The sequence below is a fragment of the Myxocyprinus asiaticus genome, chromosome 18 (genome assembly GCF_019703515.2).
Source record: "Myxocyprinus asiaticus isolate MX2 ecotype Aquarium Trade chromosome 18, UBuf_Myxa_2, whole genome shotgun sequence".
Classification (NCBI taxonomy): Eukaryota; Metazoa; Chordata; class Actinopteri; order Cypriniformes; family Catostomidae; genus Myxocyprinus; species Myxocyprinus asiaticus.
This window is the reverse complement of record NC_059361.1, coordinates 39,322,253-39,337,101: the sequence shown is the minus strand read 5'-3', so window position 1 is coordinate 39,337,101 and position 14,849 is coordinate 39,322,253. Positions and strand designations below refer to the sequence as shown.

General features: G+C 44.3%; 1 protein-coding gene across 2 annotated transcripts in view; it reads right to left on the bottom strand.

Moving 5' to 3' along the window:
* Positions 1-1,966: 1,966 nt before the first annotated feature.
* The window catches only part of LOC127456453 (ras GTPase-activating protein 2-like), a 94,136-nt gene continuing 81,253 nt past the window's right edge, over positions 1,967-14,849 (bottom strand). For both annotated transcript variants that reach the window (XM_051724968.1, XM_051724966.1), the window contains one exon: positions 1,967-6,327. In XM_051724968.1, coding sequence (XP_051580928.1) covers positions 6,297-6,327 — 31 coding nt within the window. In that variant the 3' untranslated portion in view covers positions 1,967-6,296. The remainder of the gene's footprint in view (positions 6,328-14,849) is intronic.

Here is a 14,849-nt window from a genome sequence, read left to right as displayed (position 1 = left end):
TGCGTTGGAGTCATTCCTCACTGAGGCGAAGTGGGGAAATTCAGCAGAGTTTTCATAGTTTGAAGACTGCAGGAAAGGGTCGGAAAGAAATGGAATTTGGAATGATGCTTGTTTAAATGCACTTTTAAGGTCAGCTCAGTGTGAATTCCACACGCAACCACCATGTGTTGTAAAGACAATTGCCACAGTTAATATTTTACAGTTTTCTCTGCATTTTCCCTGGACATGTCCTCTTTTTCTGACCTTAAAAAGCGTCCAGTCGGGATTTCTAAATTGCGTAAAATATCTGGGAATTGGGTTTGTTTTCATATTGGTGTGCTCTCTACAGTTGTCATTCTGTGTATACTGTGCATCAGTTTTCATTATAACATTTTTACATGGCTTCTCTCTCTCTCTCTCTCTCTCTCACACACACACACACGCACAACTCCGGCACTGTGTACAGAATAAGTACATTGTATCAAAAGCTTACATTTTTAAATCTAAGTTCAAATAAAACCCCAAATAAAAAAAAGACTCCAATTATTCATAAATAATATTGTATCTGTTTATATTCTTATGATAAACATAATACTTTTTTTTTGTCCTTACTTTGTAAACATGTAATTCTAGTTCTGTTCACTCTGCCTCACTTTGGAAAGTTTCATTTCATTCCACAAGATGGCAGCAAGCACTAGAATTTTTTTTCTCTCCATCACATTCCATCACAATATACAGATCTGAAATTTAGGTGGCGCTCTAATGCATTTTAGCCCTCACAGATGTGCTCGTCCATAGACATGCAGTCTAATTTTCAGTTCAAGCACCACCCTTGTTGTTTCTTTCAATATCTTGGCCTCTGAGTGGACTAAAAGCTCAATCTAGGTGTCTTTAAAAACCAAGATCCTCCCCTTTGTGGACATAAAACATTTTATCATCAGTAGTCGATAACATATATTTCTGATGATTTGTTTAGCATGCATTACTTGCTGGATGGCATATTTTGTTCTGGACATTTAAGATAAAACATTGGATTATTCATCCAAGCAAAGCTCAGAGACAAGTAAAAATGGCTCATGTTTTTAGAAAACTCCCTAAGGTAAAAGTGTGGTCGATGCATAAAAGAGACGTTTGTATTTGATGACTTACAGAAATCAAATTTCACTTTGTGATTCTTTTGAAAATTTATCGAACTGTGGTATTAAGACAACAAAATTGACACATTCCTGAGAATGAGAGCTTTCATTTGATATATGACTTTCCCATTTTGGTGCTATGTGAAAGACTTTTATTTTTACTATATAAATATTTCTACCCCATTACTTCAAGGGGAGCGCTAATTTGGGATGCAATTATTTTGAGGTCTTATTTAGTTATTTTATGCAACATAAATGCAGAAGTGATGGTTATCTCTGAAAAGTTCAGACTCTTAAGCTTTCAAAAAATGCAACTTGTGTATACGGGGACTTTACAAATGTAAATTATTTCGAGATACAGCGACCCCCTTTGGACCCTTAGAGTTTAAGGGGTTTAAGTACACCTTATATAAACTGGGTCTGGAGATTTTGCACATGTAATTCACTACATGATTCATCACTTTCCAATGTTTGACACCTTGCATGAAAAGTAGCCAGAGTCTGATTAATCGGCTGATATTTGGTAACACTGAGACTGCCAGTATGGGTCAGTAACCACGTCTTCTTTGTTGATTGCCTGAAGTGTTACAGTAGCTCCCCTTGTATCAGTTCTGAACATTGCAATTATAATGCAATGACATTCATACTAGGTTGCAGCAAATATATTTTGGGGCAACTTTATGATTTTAATTGATATATGGAACAATAGTATGTCATCTAAATCACATACTATACCATTCACTGTTTTCTGTTATTACTGCAGGCAATCTACCTTATCTGTGCAAAACCATTGCACAGGTCAATTTAACAAAACAGTTGAGACTACTGCCACAACACACACAAAACAGAAAACACACAAACAATATATTTATTGCAAATTAATTCCACAGAACTAATAACAGGGGAATTACGTGAGCTTGTTTTGTGAAAATAATGGTAGAAAAACATTTAAATAACACAATAAAGCAAACATGTCCAGTACAGTTAGTAACACATTGGAAGAGGAATGAGAGTTGGGTAAACATAAAAAATTTCAAATTTGTGCAAATAATTAAAGGAGTTGACAGACCTACATTACTGATCTAAAAATATAATTTTAGAAATGCATCATTCAAACTACAAGGTTTTCAAAAGGGTGAGTTACTCTACCCAATTACACCATTTTAGCTCAATGGCTGGGATTTGTGCACAAACATAACAGGAGCACATAGCAGTTTGAAACATTCTTATGATATGGTGATTGTAGATCCGTACCATTATACATTTATTAAGGACTTCAAGAAAATAAAAATGACATTGTATGCATTATTTCTGTCCACTCAAATCCAAGTGCTTAATTGGGAATGTTAAATAAATATCTTTAGTCTGGGATGGGGGTCTTTAAAGGCCACTGGATGCTGGTTGTGATGATCTCTGTTGTTTTAAACGATGTAGCCACAGAAACCACTAAATTGGATCAGACAAGTATAATGTAGGACTGCACCACTGTTATGAATTGAGGAAGATCACTACCACATTTCTACTGAAGCTCACTGGAGCCTCAGAGTACCAGATTAAAAACCATGTACCATTTGATCAATGCATTAACATATTTTGACATCATTCAGTTCACAGTGTGCTATGAAAATATAAATATAGACATTACACGTTTTTGACACCAAATATTTTAACTGGAAGGTAAATGTTGCATAATTGTTCATGCCCAAATGGCAAACTGTGTTCCAATTTTCTTTATCAGTGCTGAATAAATCTTTCAGCTGTCTAATACTTAATTATGAAAATATGTATTTTTTGAGAGGCACATAAATTAAACTTACACAGTCCTGTGTGTGTACTGAACAGAATATTCTGAAACCTATTATTCGTATATATCTTTAAAAAAGAAAAAAAAGAAAAGAAATGTAGCATATTAATATTTTGAAGTATGTCAGAAACTGATTCCTTTCTCTGAGATGCCACGTCAAAGAAAACCAAACTTTGTTGGTCCTTATGTTCCTAGATTAGCAGCTGGAAATTTTTCTTTTCATATTTTTGGAGATAACATTCTCTGATATTGATAAGTTGTCTTGTTTTAAGGGAGCATATAAGGTTAGCAATGATCATGCCAGGTACACTTCAATTTTATACTAGATACTGTCATTCTAACAGGTATATATGCTAGTCAGTTGTTTAGTTTATTTCAGCTATTAGGAATAGATGTTTGCAGACCACAAGTATGCCAAATAGAACAACCTTTCTTCTGTGATCACAAACACTGGGGTCCAAAAGTCTTTTTTTTTTTTTTCTAATTTAATACAAAATTTGTAATAACAACTTATTAGGACTGTCGATTGAACGCGTTTATTCAGTGTGATTAATTATGTTTAAAAAATAAACATCGGAGCAATTCAAGCTTGAATGCCACCATGTTTTTTGAGTCTCAGTCTGCAGAGGGCAGTAATCGCAACTCCTGCTGTACAGGCAACAAACCACACTACTGACAGTAAACAGCACTAGATAAGGAAGTGTTCTTACAATCAAACACAGCTGGATGGAGTGCAATTCCGAATGCAGGGATCTTGGTACGTGTTTATCTAAGCTGCAAACTAAGTTTAACTTATAGCGTCCAAAAATGCTGTGTTTATGATGCAACACAACCAAAATAAGACGCTACAAAGCGTCCATCTGACGCATAAGTACATAGACGGATCTTTAGAGAAGCCCTTATAATAAATCTACCTTGGACAGATTAACGAATTCAATTGCGAACTGGATTGTAAATACTATATATATTGACTTCTAAAGCTGTTTCTTTTTTAATATTGTATAATCAATGCTTTGTCTGCCACAATAATGTAATGCATTTTATTTATCTGAATTATTATATTTATTTTATATTCTAATTATAATTATCTAAATACAGTGTATCTATATTTATTTAATCATTATATATTGAATTATTTTTATTTGGGTGCCTTTTTAGCAAATATTGATTTATGTGATTAATTGTGATTATTTTGATTAATTAATCGGCATATCATGTAATTAATTCAGTTTGTAATCGATTGACAGCCCTAGTACAAAGGAGTTAACATGGTCAAAATCACACATTTGCTTACATTACTGACCTAGAAACAGTGCAGAATCTTAAATATTTTTTTTCATTTTAACTCATAACTTTTTGTTTTAATTTCTTTCTTTATTTCCAGGTTTAAATAAAAAAAATCCCTGATTTTCAATATGGTCTATGACTTTTGGACCCTACTGTATTTGTTCTTATAGGATTGGAAATGGTGTTATTTCTGACCAACTTTAAAGGGATAGTTCACCCAAAAATGAAAATTCTCTCATCATTTACTCACCATCATGCCATCCCAGATGTGTTTGACTTTCTTTCTTCTGCTGAACACAAATGAAGATTTTTAGAAGAATATTTCAGCTCTGGAGGTCTATACAATGCAAGTGAAAGGGTACCAAAACTTTGAAGGTCCAAAAAGCATATAAAGACAGCATAAAAGAAATCCATATGACTCCAGTGGCTAAATCCATGACTTCAGAAGTGATTTGATAGGTGTGTGTGAGAAACAGATCAATATTTAAATCCTTTTTTACTATAAATTCTCCTCCCTGTCCAGTAGGTGACAATATGCACAAAGAATGTGCCAAAAACACAAGAAGAATGTGAAAGTGGAAACTGACAGTAAAAAAGGACTTAAATATTGATCTGTTTCTCTCCGACACTTATCATTTCAGCTCTGAAGACATGGATTAAACCACTGGAGTCATATGGATTACTTTATGCTGCCTTTATGTGTATTTTGGAGTGTCAGAGTTCTGGCCACCATTCACTTGCATTGTATGGACCTGCAGAGCTGAAATATTCTTCTAAAATCTTTGTGTTACATGTCTGGGATGGCATGAGGGTGAGTAAATTCTGAAAGAATTTTACTTTTTGGGTGAACTATCCCTTTAAGAAACCAATCAATGTGCAGACCTGTATTAATCAGTAGGTAGGAATTATTATGAATTGACAATATTAATCTGACCACAATAACAACACAAACTGTGAAAAAGCAAAAATGAAACCAGTGACTGTAACTTGTCAAGCAGAATTCAGAACAAACAATCTATAATTGTGACAGCATAAAATAAAATATCACAACTTTTGTCATGGGGGAAATTACAAAGATGTAATAATTGAACATTTCTTCATGATTTATCAAAATTGATGATGCCCCCAAAACGTACATCAACTAAATATAGATATGCTTTCCTTTTTTACATTTCTGTAATTAGAAAACTACATGTATACCTTTTTTCAAGTCATGAAAGCCTACAAAACAACTTCTTTGGCGTAAGAAAAATAGCTAGTAAAAATCTACAGGATATGTACGTTATCTATACAACATTACACAAGAGCTGATCATGTAACTGATCAATATTGGGAAAAAACTTTTTTGATACCATGTATCTAAAACAATCACATCTGGAATATTCCAAATATCTAAAGTGCTTCTGCATTAGTCCCTAATTCATACACACAGATTGGGATTGTAAGTACCTCCACTGACTTTATAAGGCAGATTAATTCTATCCACTACAGATAGAAATTTATGCACACATATGGGATAGGACAGACAGATGGATGAGATAAAAGGAAAAATAATAATAAAAACAAATATTCCCTTTGATATACAGCTATTTTGTTGTCAAAAAGATCAAACCACCAAGGCCTGAACAGACTCTCTGAGAATAAATTTAACTGATTAATGACAAAGAGAAAGGTTGAGTTCGTTCAAAGAGTATTATAGCAGCTCTAATTTCTCACAGACTTGAGGTGTCTGGACTTTCACAGCCTGGTTAGGAATGGAGAAGAAGTTATGAGAATCTTTTCTTACTGTGCCAACTGACACTTTAGGTTACTAAACAATCTTAAAAAAACTGAAATAAGACTGAGATGGGACAGGCACACATAGAAAAGAGCACAATTTTTCCAATGATTGACTGGCCAAATTCTTCCATGTGCACAATACCGCACATCAGGCCTTTGCTGGAGAGGTTAGACTCAGTCACGTGTGAAACAGCAGCGGTTCTCTGAACGTTCTCCGAGCATTGTCACAGGGCTGTATTCCTTTATGTCGACAAACACAGTGGCATTTGCTATCGTGGCCGTCAGTACCACTTGGACCCTCAGCCATAATGTTACACTGTCTTTCCCACTATAGGATTCTCACTGCAAAAAAAGAATGTACAGCATTTACATTTGAAAAGTAGAATTTCAAATCTTGTGGAACACAGGATTTTGTTTACAAGGTAGTGGCTGTAAAGTTAAAATAATGGGAAACTTTTATGAGGGGAATTTTGGTTTACAGTTTTACTGTACATGGTACCTCAAAAGAATAGGATTAAGATGTCTTAAATAAGGTTAATTTTTTAAGCTGTATTGGTTTGAGGAGCTTTAAACAAAGGATGTTCGGAATGGAATACTAGCATACTGCTATATGGGTGTTTGTTTAAATTCAGACTATTTAATTTCCCAGGTGTTGATTTTTATCAAAACAAACAGATTTTTTTTAAAAACATTCTTTTGTCATATGAGGGTTATATTTATGTTATATGTTGGTATATTAATTTAAACATTTTACCAGGCCTTCATCATTTAGTTTTGGTACTTTTCAAATGCCTTTTATGTAGATTTAGCTTTGTACCAGACCCAGGTGTTCAATATAAATTATGAAAATCCATGATAAAAATATAAATTATTAAATGTTTAAAACTATAATCTAAACAAAAAGTTAAATAAACACGCTGCGTCAGTAGCTGACATCATGGAAAACTCCTCCCAGTAGTGATGATCTCTGAAGCTCTTAAGAATCACGGTAAACTACTGGCAGATGGCATTTGACACTCCGCCCCTGATGCACGCATCATTGCGGGCATATAAACTGGAGCACAGTGCCGTTTCATCAGAATTTTTCTCTTCAGGGTCGCGATTTGGGCAGTGAATTGGGCAGTGAATTACTGCCCAAGCTATAGGCAGATCTATGGGTAGCCTGGTGTCCATAGAGCATCATCTCTGGCTCAATTTGACAGAGATATGAGATAAGGACAAAGCAGTGTTGCTCGGTGCCCTGATGTCACAGCAGGTCCTCTTTGGCGACACCATGAGTGCCTTCAACGAGCGGTTCCAAGCAGCTAAGAAGCAGTCACAAGCATACAAGCACATCTCGCTGAGATAAGGTGGCACTGTGGCACAACCCATTTGCTCACGCTCTTCCTCAGAGCAGTGCCCTACAAATCTCAGTGCCCCCGCAGCTCCAACTACCCAGAAAATGGAGACTCATTTGGGTCTAAAAGTCAATTGTGTTGGTGCCCAGTCAGCAAGTTTATTTCTTGGGAATGAAACTCGACTCATCTGCTCGACTGATCATGTTGACGTGTCTGACCGATGCTTGTCTGATGCTTGACAAGCTTCAAGCCAGGTAGAGCCTTGCCAATCAGCGGGCCTTGGGTTTGATGCCTGCTGCAATCACCTGGAACTGCTTGCGGTCTTCTTAGCTCTCAGAGCTTTTCGGTCAGTCATGCAGGGCTTTCCCGTACTGATCCAGACAGACAACACTTCAGTTGTGGCATACATAAACCGCCAGGGGAAGTAAGGTCATGTCCAATGTTGAGCCTGGCGCGCCAACTTCTCCTATGGTGCAAGAAGCATCTCCTGTCAATACATGTAAGGCACATTCCCGGTCACCTGAACTGAAGCGTAGATTTTCTCTCGCATCAGGGGATCAGCAAGGGGGAGTGGAGACTTTACCCTCAGATGTTCTGAGGATTTGGGAGGTGCTCAGGGAAGCTGAAGGTGGACCTGTCTGTCTCCCCGGAGGCTACGCCTCTGTTACTCCATGACACAAGCTTCGCTGGGCTTGGATTGCAAGTATGCGTTCACTCTCATTTGTTTGCTATACCAAGTGCTGTCCAAAATTGGTGAGGACAGTAAAACCGCGCTATCGGTTGCGCTGGACTAGCCCGACCACTCTTGGTTCCCAGAGCTGGTAGAATTATTGGATGCTCCCCTGTGGGATCACGCAGCACAAATGGCATCCTCGGCTAGTGGAAACTTCATGTTTGGCCCCTGAATGAGGCTCGTCTGACACAGATGTATTGTCGCAGCCAGTGCTCGACACCATTATACAGGCCAGAGTCCCCTCAATGAGGCAGCTATATGCCTTGAAGTGGCAAGATTTCAATGACTGGTTTTCCTCCCAAGTTGTGGTCCCAGTGCACTGCCCTGTGCATCCGATGCATAACTTCTGGCAAGAGCGTTTGGATGCAGGACTCACTCCATCCATGCTCAAAGTGTATATTGCTGCTATAGTGGTGGGCAACGCCCCTTTGGTTGGTTTGTCCATGGGCAAACATCCATTGGTTGTTAAATTCTTTGGCTCCACTACTGTCTTGGTCTAGGACATAGCGCTTGAATTGAATGTGCTTACAGGTACCCCGTTTGAGCCACATGATGCAATAAGCTTCCGAGTTCTCTCTCTGAAGACCCTGCTGTAACTTGCCTTGGCTTCAGTCAAATGTGTTGGGGATCTTCAAGCCCTGTCAGTACATGATTCTTGCTTAGAATTTGGACCCAGCTTGTCAAAAGCAGTTTTCGAGCCAAGGGATGGTTATGTGCCCAAGGTTTTGGCCAATCCCTTCAGAGCTCAGGGATTGTCCAAGCCACTGCACCCACTTATGTTTCGCAAGGGGTGCAGTGTCCAATGGGTGTTAAGGCCCACACTACCAGGAGCATGGCCTCCTCCTGGGCTTGGGCAAAGTGTGTCCTTGCAGTACATCTGCCTGGCTGCAGGCTGAGGTTCCCCTAACACCTTTGCCAGTTGTTATCCTTTGAATGTTTTCTCTCTCTCTTCCCAGATCTTTGCTGCGAAGAAGAGCTGATTTCTCAGTGTTCACAGATACACTGTTTTCTGGCTGCTGGTATTAGGAGCATAACTTTTGTTAAAGAGCAATATTTTAATGTTCTACTACCCTGTTGGCTAGTGGCATTGGCTAGTGGTTTTGTCGGTCTATGACCATTCTGATCTCACTTCCGCAGTGCAGAGTGTATGGAAATTTCTGCGCTCTCTTCCCTTCTGTCGAAAAATCCTGATAAAATCCTGATGTGCTCAGCTTTATATGCCCGCAGTGACGCGTGCAGCTGGTGCGTTCATTTTTATCATTTTCATGACACCGTTTGTCTCACGCATCCACATGTTTTTACAACTTTAAACTGTTTAGAAGCAGCTGACCGCAGTAGGCCTACTACTCCGCTGGTGTTAGCATTTCATGCCATTGAAACACACGTGATTTTTCACTTGTTGAGCTTCGATAATTATGACATTCTACCAAACAAAGAGTGCAAATGACATGTTAAAACATCCTGTGTGAGTGTGTGAGCGAGAGTGCGATAGAAAGGCAGAGAGAGAGGAGGGAGCAGCGCTGCTCTGATCTGATCAGGTCAGTTTCCGATAGAAAATCAAACTTAACAGAATGAAATATTTTGATGTCAAATTGAATATATGCATTTCAGCAGCATTAAACAACGTATTTAATTAATCACATGATTTGAAATGAGACCCCTCCCCCATCCCCCAAGAATGTGCAAATTACCTTTACAGGGGATGTCCTCTTGCATTTAGAGGGTCTGAAACAACCCTAGCCCTGGGATGGGAATCGTTAGGAATTTAACGATTCCAGTTCCGATTCTGATTCCTCTTAATAATTCCGGTTCATTAATGGTTCCAGTAACGATTCATTCGTTCTTTTAGTACTTTTGAGAAATAATTATTTGAAAATGAGAAATGCCATTTTTATTGGATTTACTGTCCTCTGCAGTATGAGATCCTTTAAGATTTCTACAGAGCAGATATAACAAATCAGAAATTAATTTAATACAATTCTTGTAAAAGGTGTGTTTGCTGACTTTTTAGAGACATATATCCAATCCAATAATTGATCCTAACTACGCTATATCTGGACTGTATCTAAACAAACAAGAAATATGATGGCATATTAAATGAATTAACAAAAAAAAAGAAAGATTTACGTAAAATTCCTTGTATTACAAAACTTGTGTATCTTTAAGTAAACATTGTCATATGGACAGCCAGTCAGTAACCACACTGCTTGATTAAAGTCTCACAGGTCTAAAGTCACATGACATAACAGTAACCGTTCCAGAGACAGTTTAGACTGTGTTCTGTTGTCTAATGTTGTACTTCGAGCTTGTAAGACTTCAAGAGTTATTATTTAATTTAGAGTTGGACATTCATAACTTGCACATCAACATAAGATTAATACTATACCGGACAAGGCCGGAAGAGCTGTATGTTTCGCGATGTAGATTTATCAGAACTAGCTCATTAGAGTCATTTGTTTGTGTGTTCCCTATCTGTCACTCACTCGACGTTGGTGTCGATGTAGTGACACTAGGGGTCACTCTTGGGAGCCCGAGACACCTCTGGTCTTTGATAAAAGGCCAATGAAAATTGGCGAGTGGTATTTGCATGCCACTCCCCCGAACATACGGGTATAAAAGGAGCTGGTATGCAACCACTCATTCAGATTTTCTCTTCGGAGCCGAACGGTCATGCTCATTGAGCTGAATACTACTGTTCATTCACCTGCTGGATCTGACGGCGCATTTCAGCGGCTTCTCCCTCCTCTGCACTGGTGCACTGCAGAGAACGCCCCTGGGCGCTTCGGCAGAAAAACTAGAGAGTATATTTTCTGAAAGAGCATTTTTCCCCTCTAAAAGAGTATATATTTCTCTAAAAGAGCGCACACACGGAACGTCTTTTTAAAGACGCGTCTTTTTAAAGATGCTTTTCCGATTGTGTGTTATTCCTGGTTGTGCTCGTTATCTCTCGCCTTCTAACGGTCACGATCACTGTCTTTCGTGTCTGGGCACTGCTCACGCGGAGACAGCGTTCGTGGATGGTCACATTCTCATTGCGAGAATGTGTCCATGGCAACGTTGCGGTCGCGGCTCGCCTTCGTAAGGAAGCGAGCCACCCCAGAGGCTCCCGCCTCGGTCCTTTTACCCACGGGTTTGAGGCCAGCGCGGCTAGCACTGGGGGCGATTTGGGGACCCCAATGGGACCGCCTCCGCCGGGTATCCCCCCGCGGAACTCCCATCCCCCAGCACGCTCGTCTGCCCCGATCGGGCTTCCGGGTGAGTCCGCCGGCTCGTCTCACGGCGAGTTCGACCTCTTATTCGGAGCCCGCGAAAGTGATGAGCTCTCGAGCGCAGCATCGGAGAGCGGGCTCGTCCAGTCGGAAGCCTCGGCTGGGCTCCTCCCTTCGGGGTCGATCGCCCAGTCACAGGCTGACGCGGAGATGACGACATGCTTTCCCGGACAGCCGCGAGCGTCGGTTAGAGTGGATTTCACCGCTCTTCCCTGAACCCTCGCGGCTCTGTGATTGGTTCCTGGGCTCGCGGCGCCGCTCAAAGCCACGCCCCGCCCCGTTCCTTTCTTCCCGGAAGTGCATGAAGAGCTGACAAGATCGCGGGAGGCACCTTTTACTGCCCGGTCCCGATCTTTTCAGCTTCCCCGCTCTCACTACCCTCGATGGTGGGGCGGCCAAGGGTTATTCGGCAATCCCCCGGTGGATAAAGGCGCTTGCGGTGCACCTATGCCCGCAGAGCGCCGCCACCTGGCGTGGGTGCCCAAAGCCCCGTCCAAGGCCTGTAGGTTTACGTCGTCTCTGACGGTCGAAGCCTACGGCGCTGCTGGACAAGCCGCCTCCACCCTGCACGCCATGGCTCTCCTGCAAGTCTGCCAAGGCGCTAAAGGAACTGCACGAGGGTAGTTCCGCCCCGGGATTGATGCAGGAACTGCGCTCGACGACCGACCTCGCTCTCCGAGCGACGGAGGTCACGGCACGGTCTCCCGGGCGGACGATGGCCACACTAGTGGTCCAGGAGCGCCACCTTTGGCTCAACCTGGTCAAGATGGGTGAGGCCAACAGGACACGATCCCTTGCTGCCCCCATTTTCCAGGCGGGCCTATTCGGCGACACTGTCGAGGACTTTGCCCAGCAGTTCTCGATGGTAGAGCAGTAGATGGGTGCTAGCCGGCTTGTCCTGCCCCGGCGTGGCTCAAGATCCCCCCATCTACTCATCGCCGAGGGCGTCCCCCTGCGGTGACTGCACCGGCTCCGCCGCAGCCCGCCCCTCCGGCCCGGCCCCGGCGTGGAGCCCACCGCAGGAAGCCGACGCCACCCGTCTCACAGCCGGCACCGAAGAACCCACGGAGGTCTTCGAAGCGCCCCTGAGACGGGCGACCCAGGGACAACGAAACCCGCTGCTCTGGAGCTGGTAAGCAGATCTTCGTTTTGTTACCTTTTGCATTTAATTGCGCTGCATGCCCAAGTGGCTGCAGTACTCAAGAGCTCCGCAAGAGTGGTTTCCTTGTTCCCTGGGTCACATATTCGGTGTGTACGGCTGGCATCACGACCACCGTCCACCACTCCATTTGGCAGGTTGGCGCTCCAGCGGCGGTCTCCCGCCCTGAGCGCCCAGCTGTGGCACAAATCTGCCCCCGATGTGACAGTCTCCACGGGTCATGAGGACAGGCCTCTTCCTCCCCCGTCCCAGGCTGTTCCGGGGGTGGTCACAAGGAGCCAGGTAAGTGCTTCGATGTCCTCTGACTCAGCACGGCCACGATGGGGTGTGGCACCTCAGGCTCTGCCCCGCCGCGAGGCCCCACCCGCCGGTACATCCGATGACGTTGTCCCTTTGGTCCCCCTTGCGCGGAACTCGGGTGCATGGCTTGCGCTTTCCAGTCCGTCGCGAGGGCTGGTCCGGACCGTCCGACTCGGCTGCACGATTCACTTCGCTGGGCATCCGCCCAGGTCCAGCGGTGTCCACTTCACCTTGGTGAAAGATGGAAACGCTGCTACCTTGCGCGGAGATCGCTACCCTCCTACGGAAGGACGCGATAGAACCTGTCCCTCCAGCCGAGATGAAGAGGGGGTTTTACAGCCCCTACTTCATTGTACCGAAAAAAGGCGGTGGGTTGCGGCCAATCTTGGACCTGCGAGTACTGAACCGGGCCTTACACAGACTCCCGTTCAAGATGCTGACGCAAAGACGCATTCTAGCGAGCGTCCGGCATCAAGATTGGTTCGCGGCGGTAGACCCGAAGGATGCGTACTTTCACGTCTCGATCCTTCCTCGACACAGACCCTTCCTGCGGTTTGCGTTTGAGGGTCAGGCGTATCGGTACAAGTCCTCCCTTTCGGCCTGTCCCTGTCTCCTCGCGTCTTTACGAAGATCGCAGAGGCTGCCCTTGCCCCGTTAAGGGAGGTGGGCATTCGCATTCTCAACTATCTCGACGACTGGCTAATCCTAGCTCACTCTCGAGACGGGTTATGCGCACACAGGGACCTGGTGCTCTCACACCTCAGCCGACTAGGGCTTCGGGTCAACTGGGAAAAGAGCAAGCTCCTCCCGGTTCAGAGCATCTCTTTTCTCGGTTTGGAGTTGGACTCAGTCTCCTTGACGGCGCACCTTATGAATGGGCGCGCCCAGTCGGTGCTGGCCTGTTTGAAGGCGTTCAAACAGAAAACAGCGGTTCCACTGAAACATTTTCAGAGGCTCCTGGGGCATATGGCGTCCTCGGCGGTGGCCACCCCGCTCGGGTTGATGCATATGAGGCCGCTTCAGCACTGGCTCCAGACTCGAGTCCCGAGACGGACAAGGCGCCACGGGACACACCGCGTGGCCATTACACCGGTCTGTCACCGTCTTTTCAGCCCTTGGACCGACCTCTCGTTTCTACGAGCAGGTGTTCCTCTAGAACTGGTCTCCAGGCGCATCGTGGTCACGACAGACGCCTCCAAGACGGGCTGGGGCGCTGTTTGCAACGGGCACGCAGCCACCGGCCTCTGGACGGGTCCGCGGCTGCGTTGGCACATCAACTGCCTCGAGTTACTGGCAATTCTGCTCGCCCTGCGGAGGTTCCGGCCGTTGATCCAGGGCAAGCACGTGCTAGTTCGGACAGACAGCATGGCAGCGGTAGCATATGTCAACCGCCAAGGCGGTCTGCGCTCCCGCTGTATGTCACAACTCGCCCGCCGTCTCCTCCTCCGGAGTCAGCAGCACCTCAAGTCGCTGCGAGCCACTCATATCCCGGGCAACCTCAACGTTACAGCGGACGCGCTGTCACGGCAGGTTCCCCGCAGGGGAGAGTGGAGACTCCACCTTCAGGTGGTCCAGCTGATTTGGAGTCGATTCAGTCAGGCACAGGTGCACCTGTTCGCCTCCCAAGAATCCTCCCACTGCCCGCTCTGGTACGCAAACCTCACCGAGGCCTTCCTCGGCATAGACGCGCTGGCACACAGCTGGTCCCCTGGCATTCGCAAATATGCGTTTTCCCCCAGTGAGCCTGCTCGCACAGACCCTGTGCAAGGTCAGGGAGGACGAGGAGAAGGTCGTTCTGGTAAGCACCCTACTGGCCCGCCCAGACGTGGTGCTCGGACCTCACGCTCCTCGTGACAGCTCCCCCGGGCAAATTCCCCTGAGAAAGGCCCTTCTTTCTCAGGGAAGGGGCACCATCCGGCACCCGCGCCCAGACCTCTGGAATCTCCATGTCTGGCCCCTGGACGGGACGCGGAAGACCTAAGCTGTCTTCCACCTGCGGTGGTAGACACATTCACTCAGGCTAGGGCTCCCTCTACGAGGCGCCTGTATGCCTTTAAGTGGTGTCT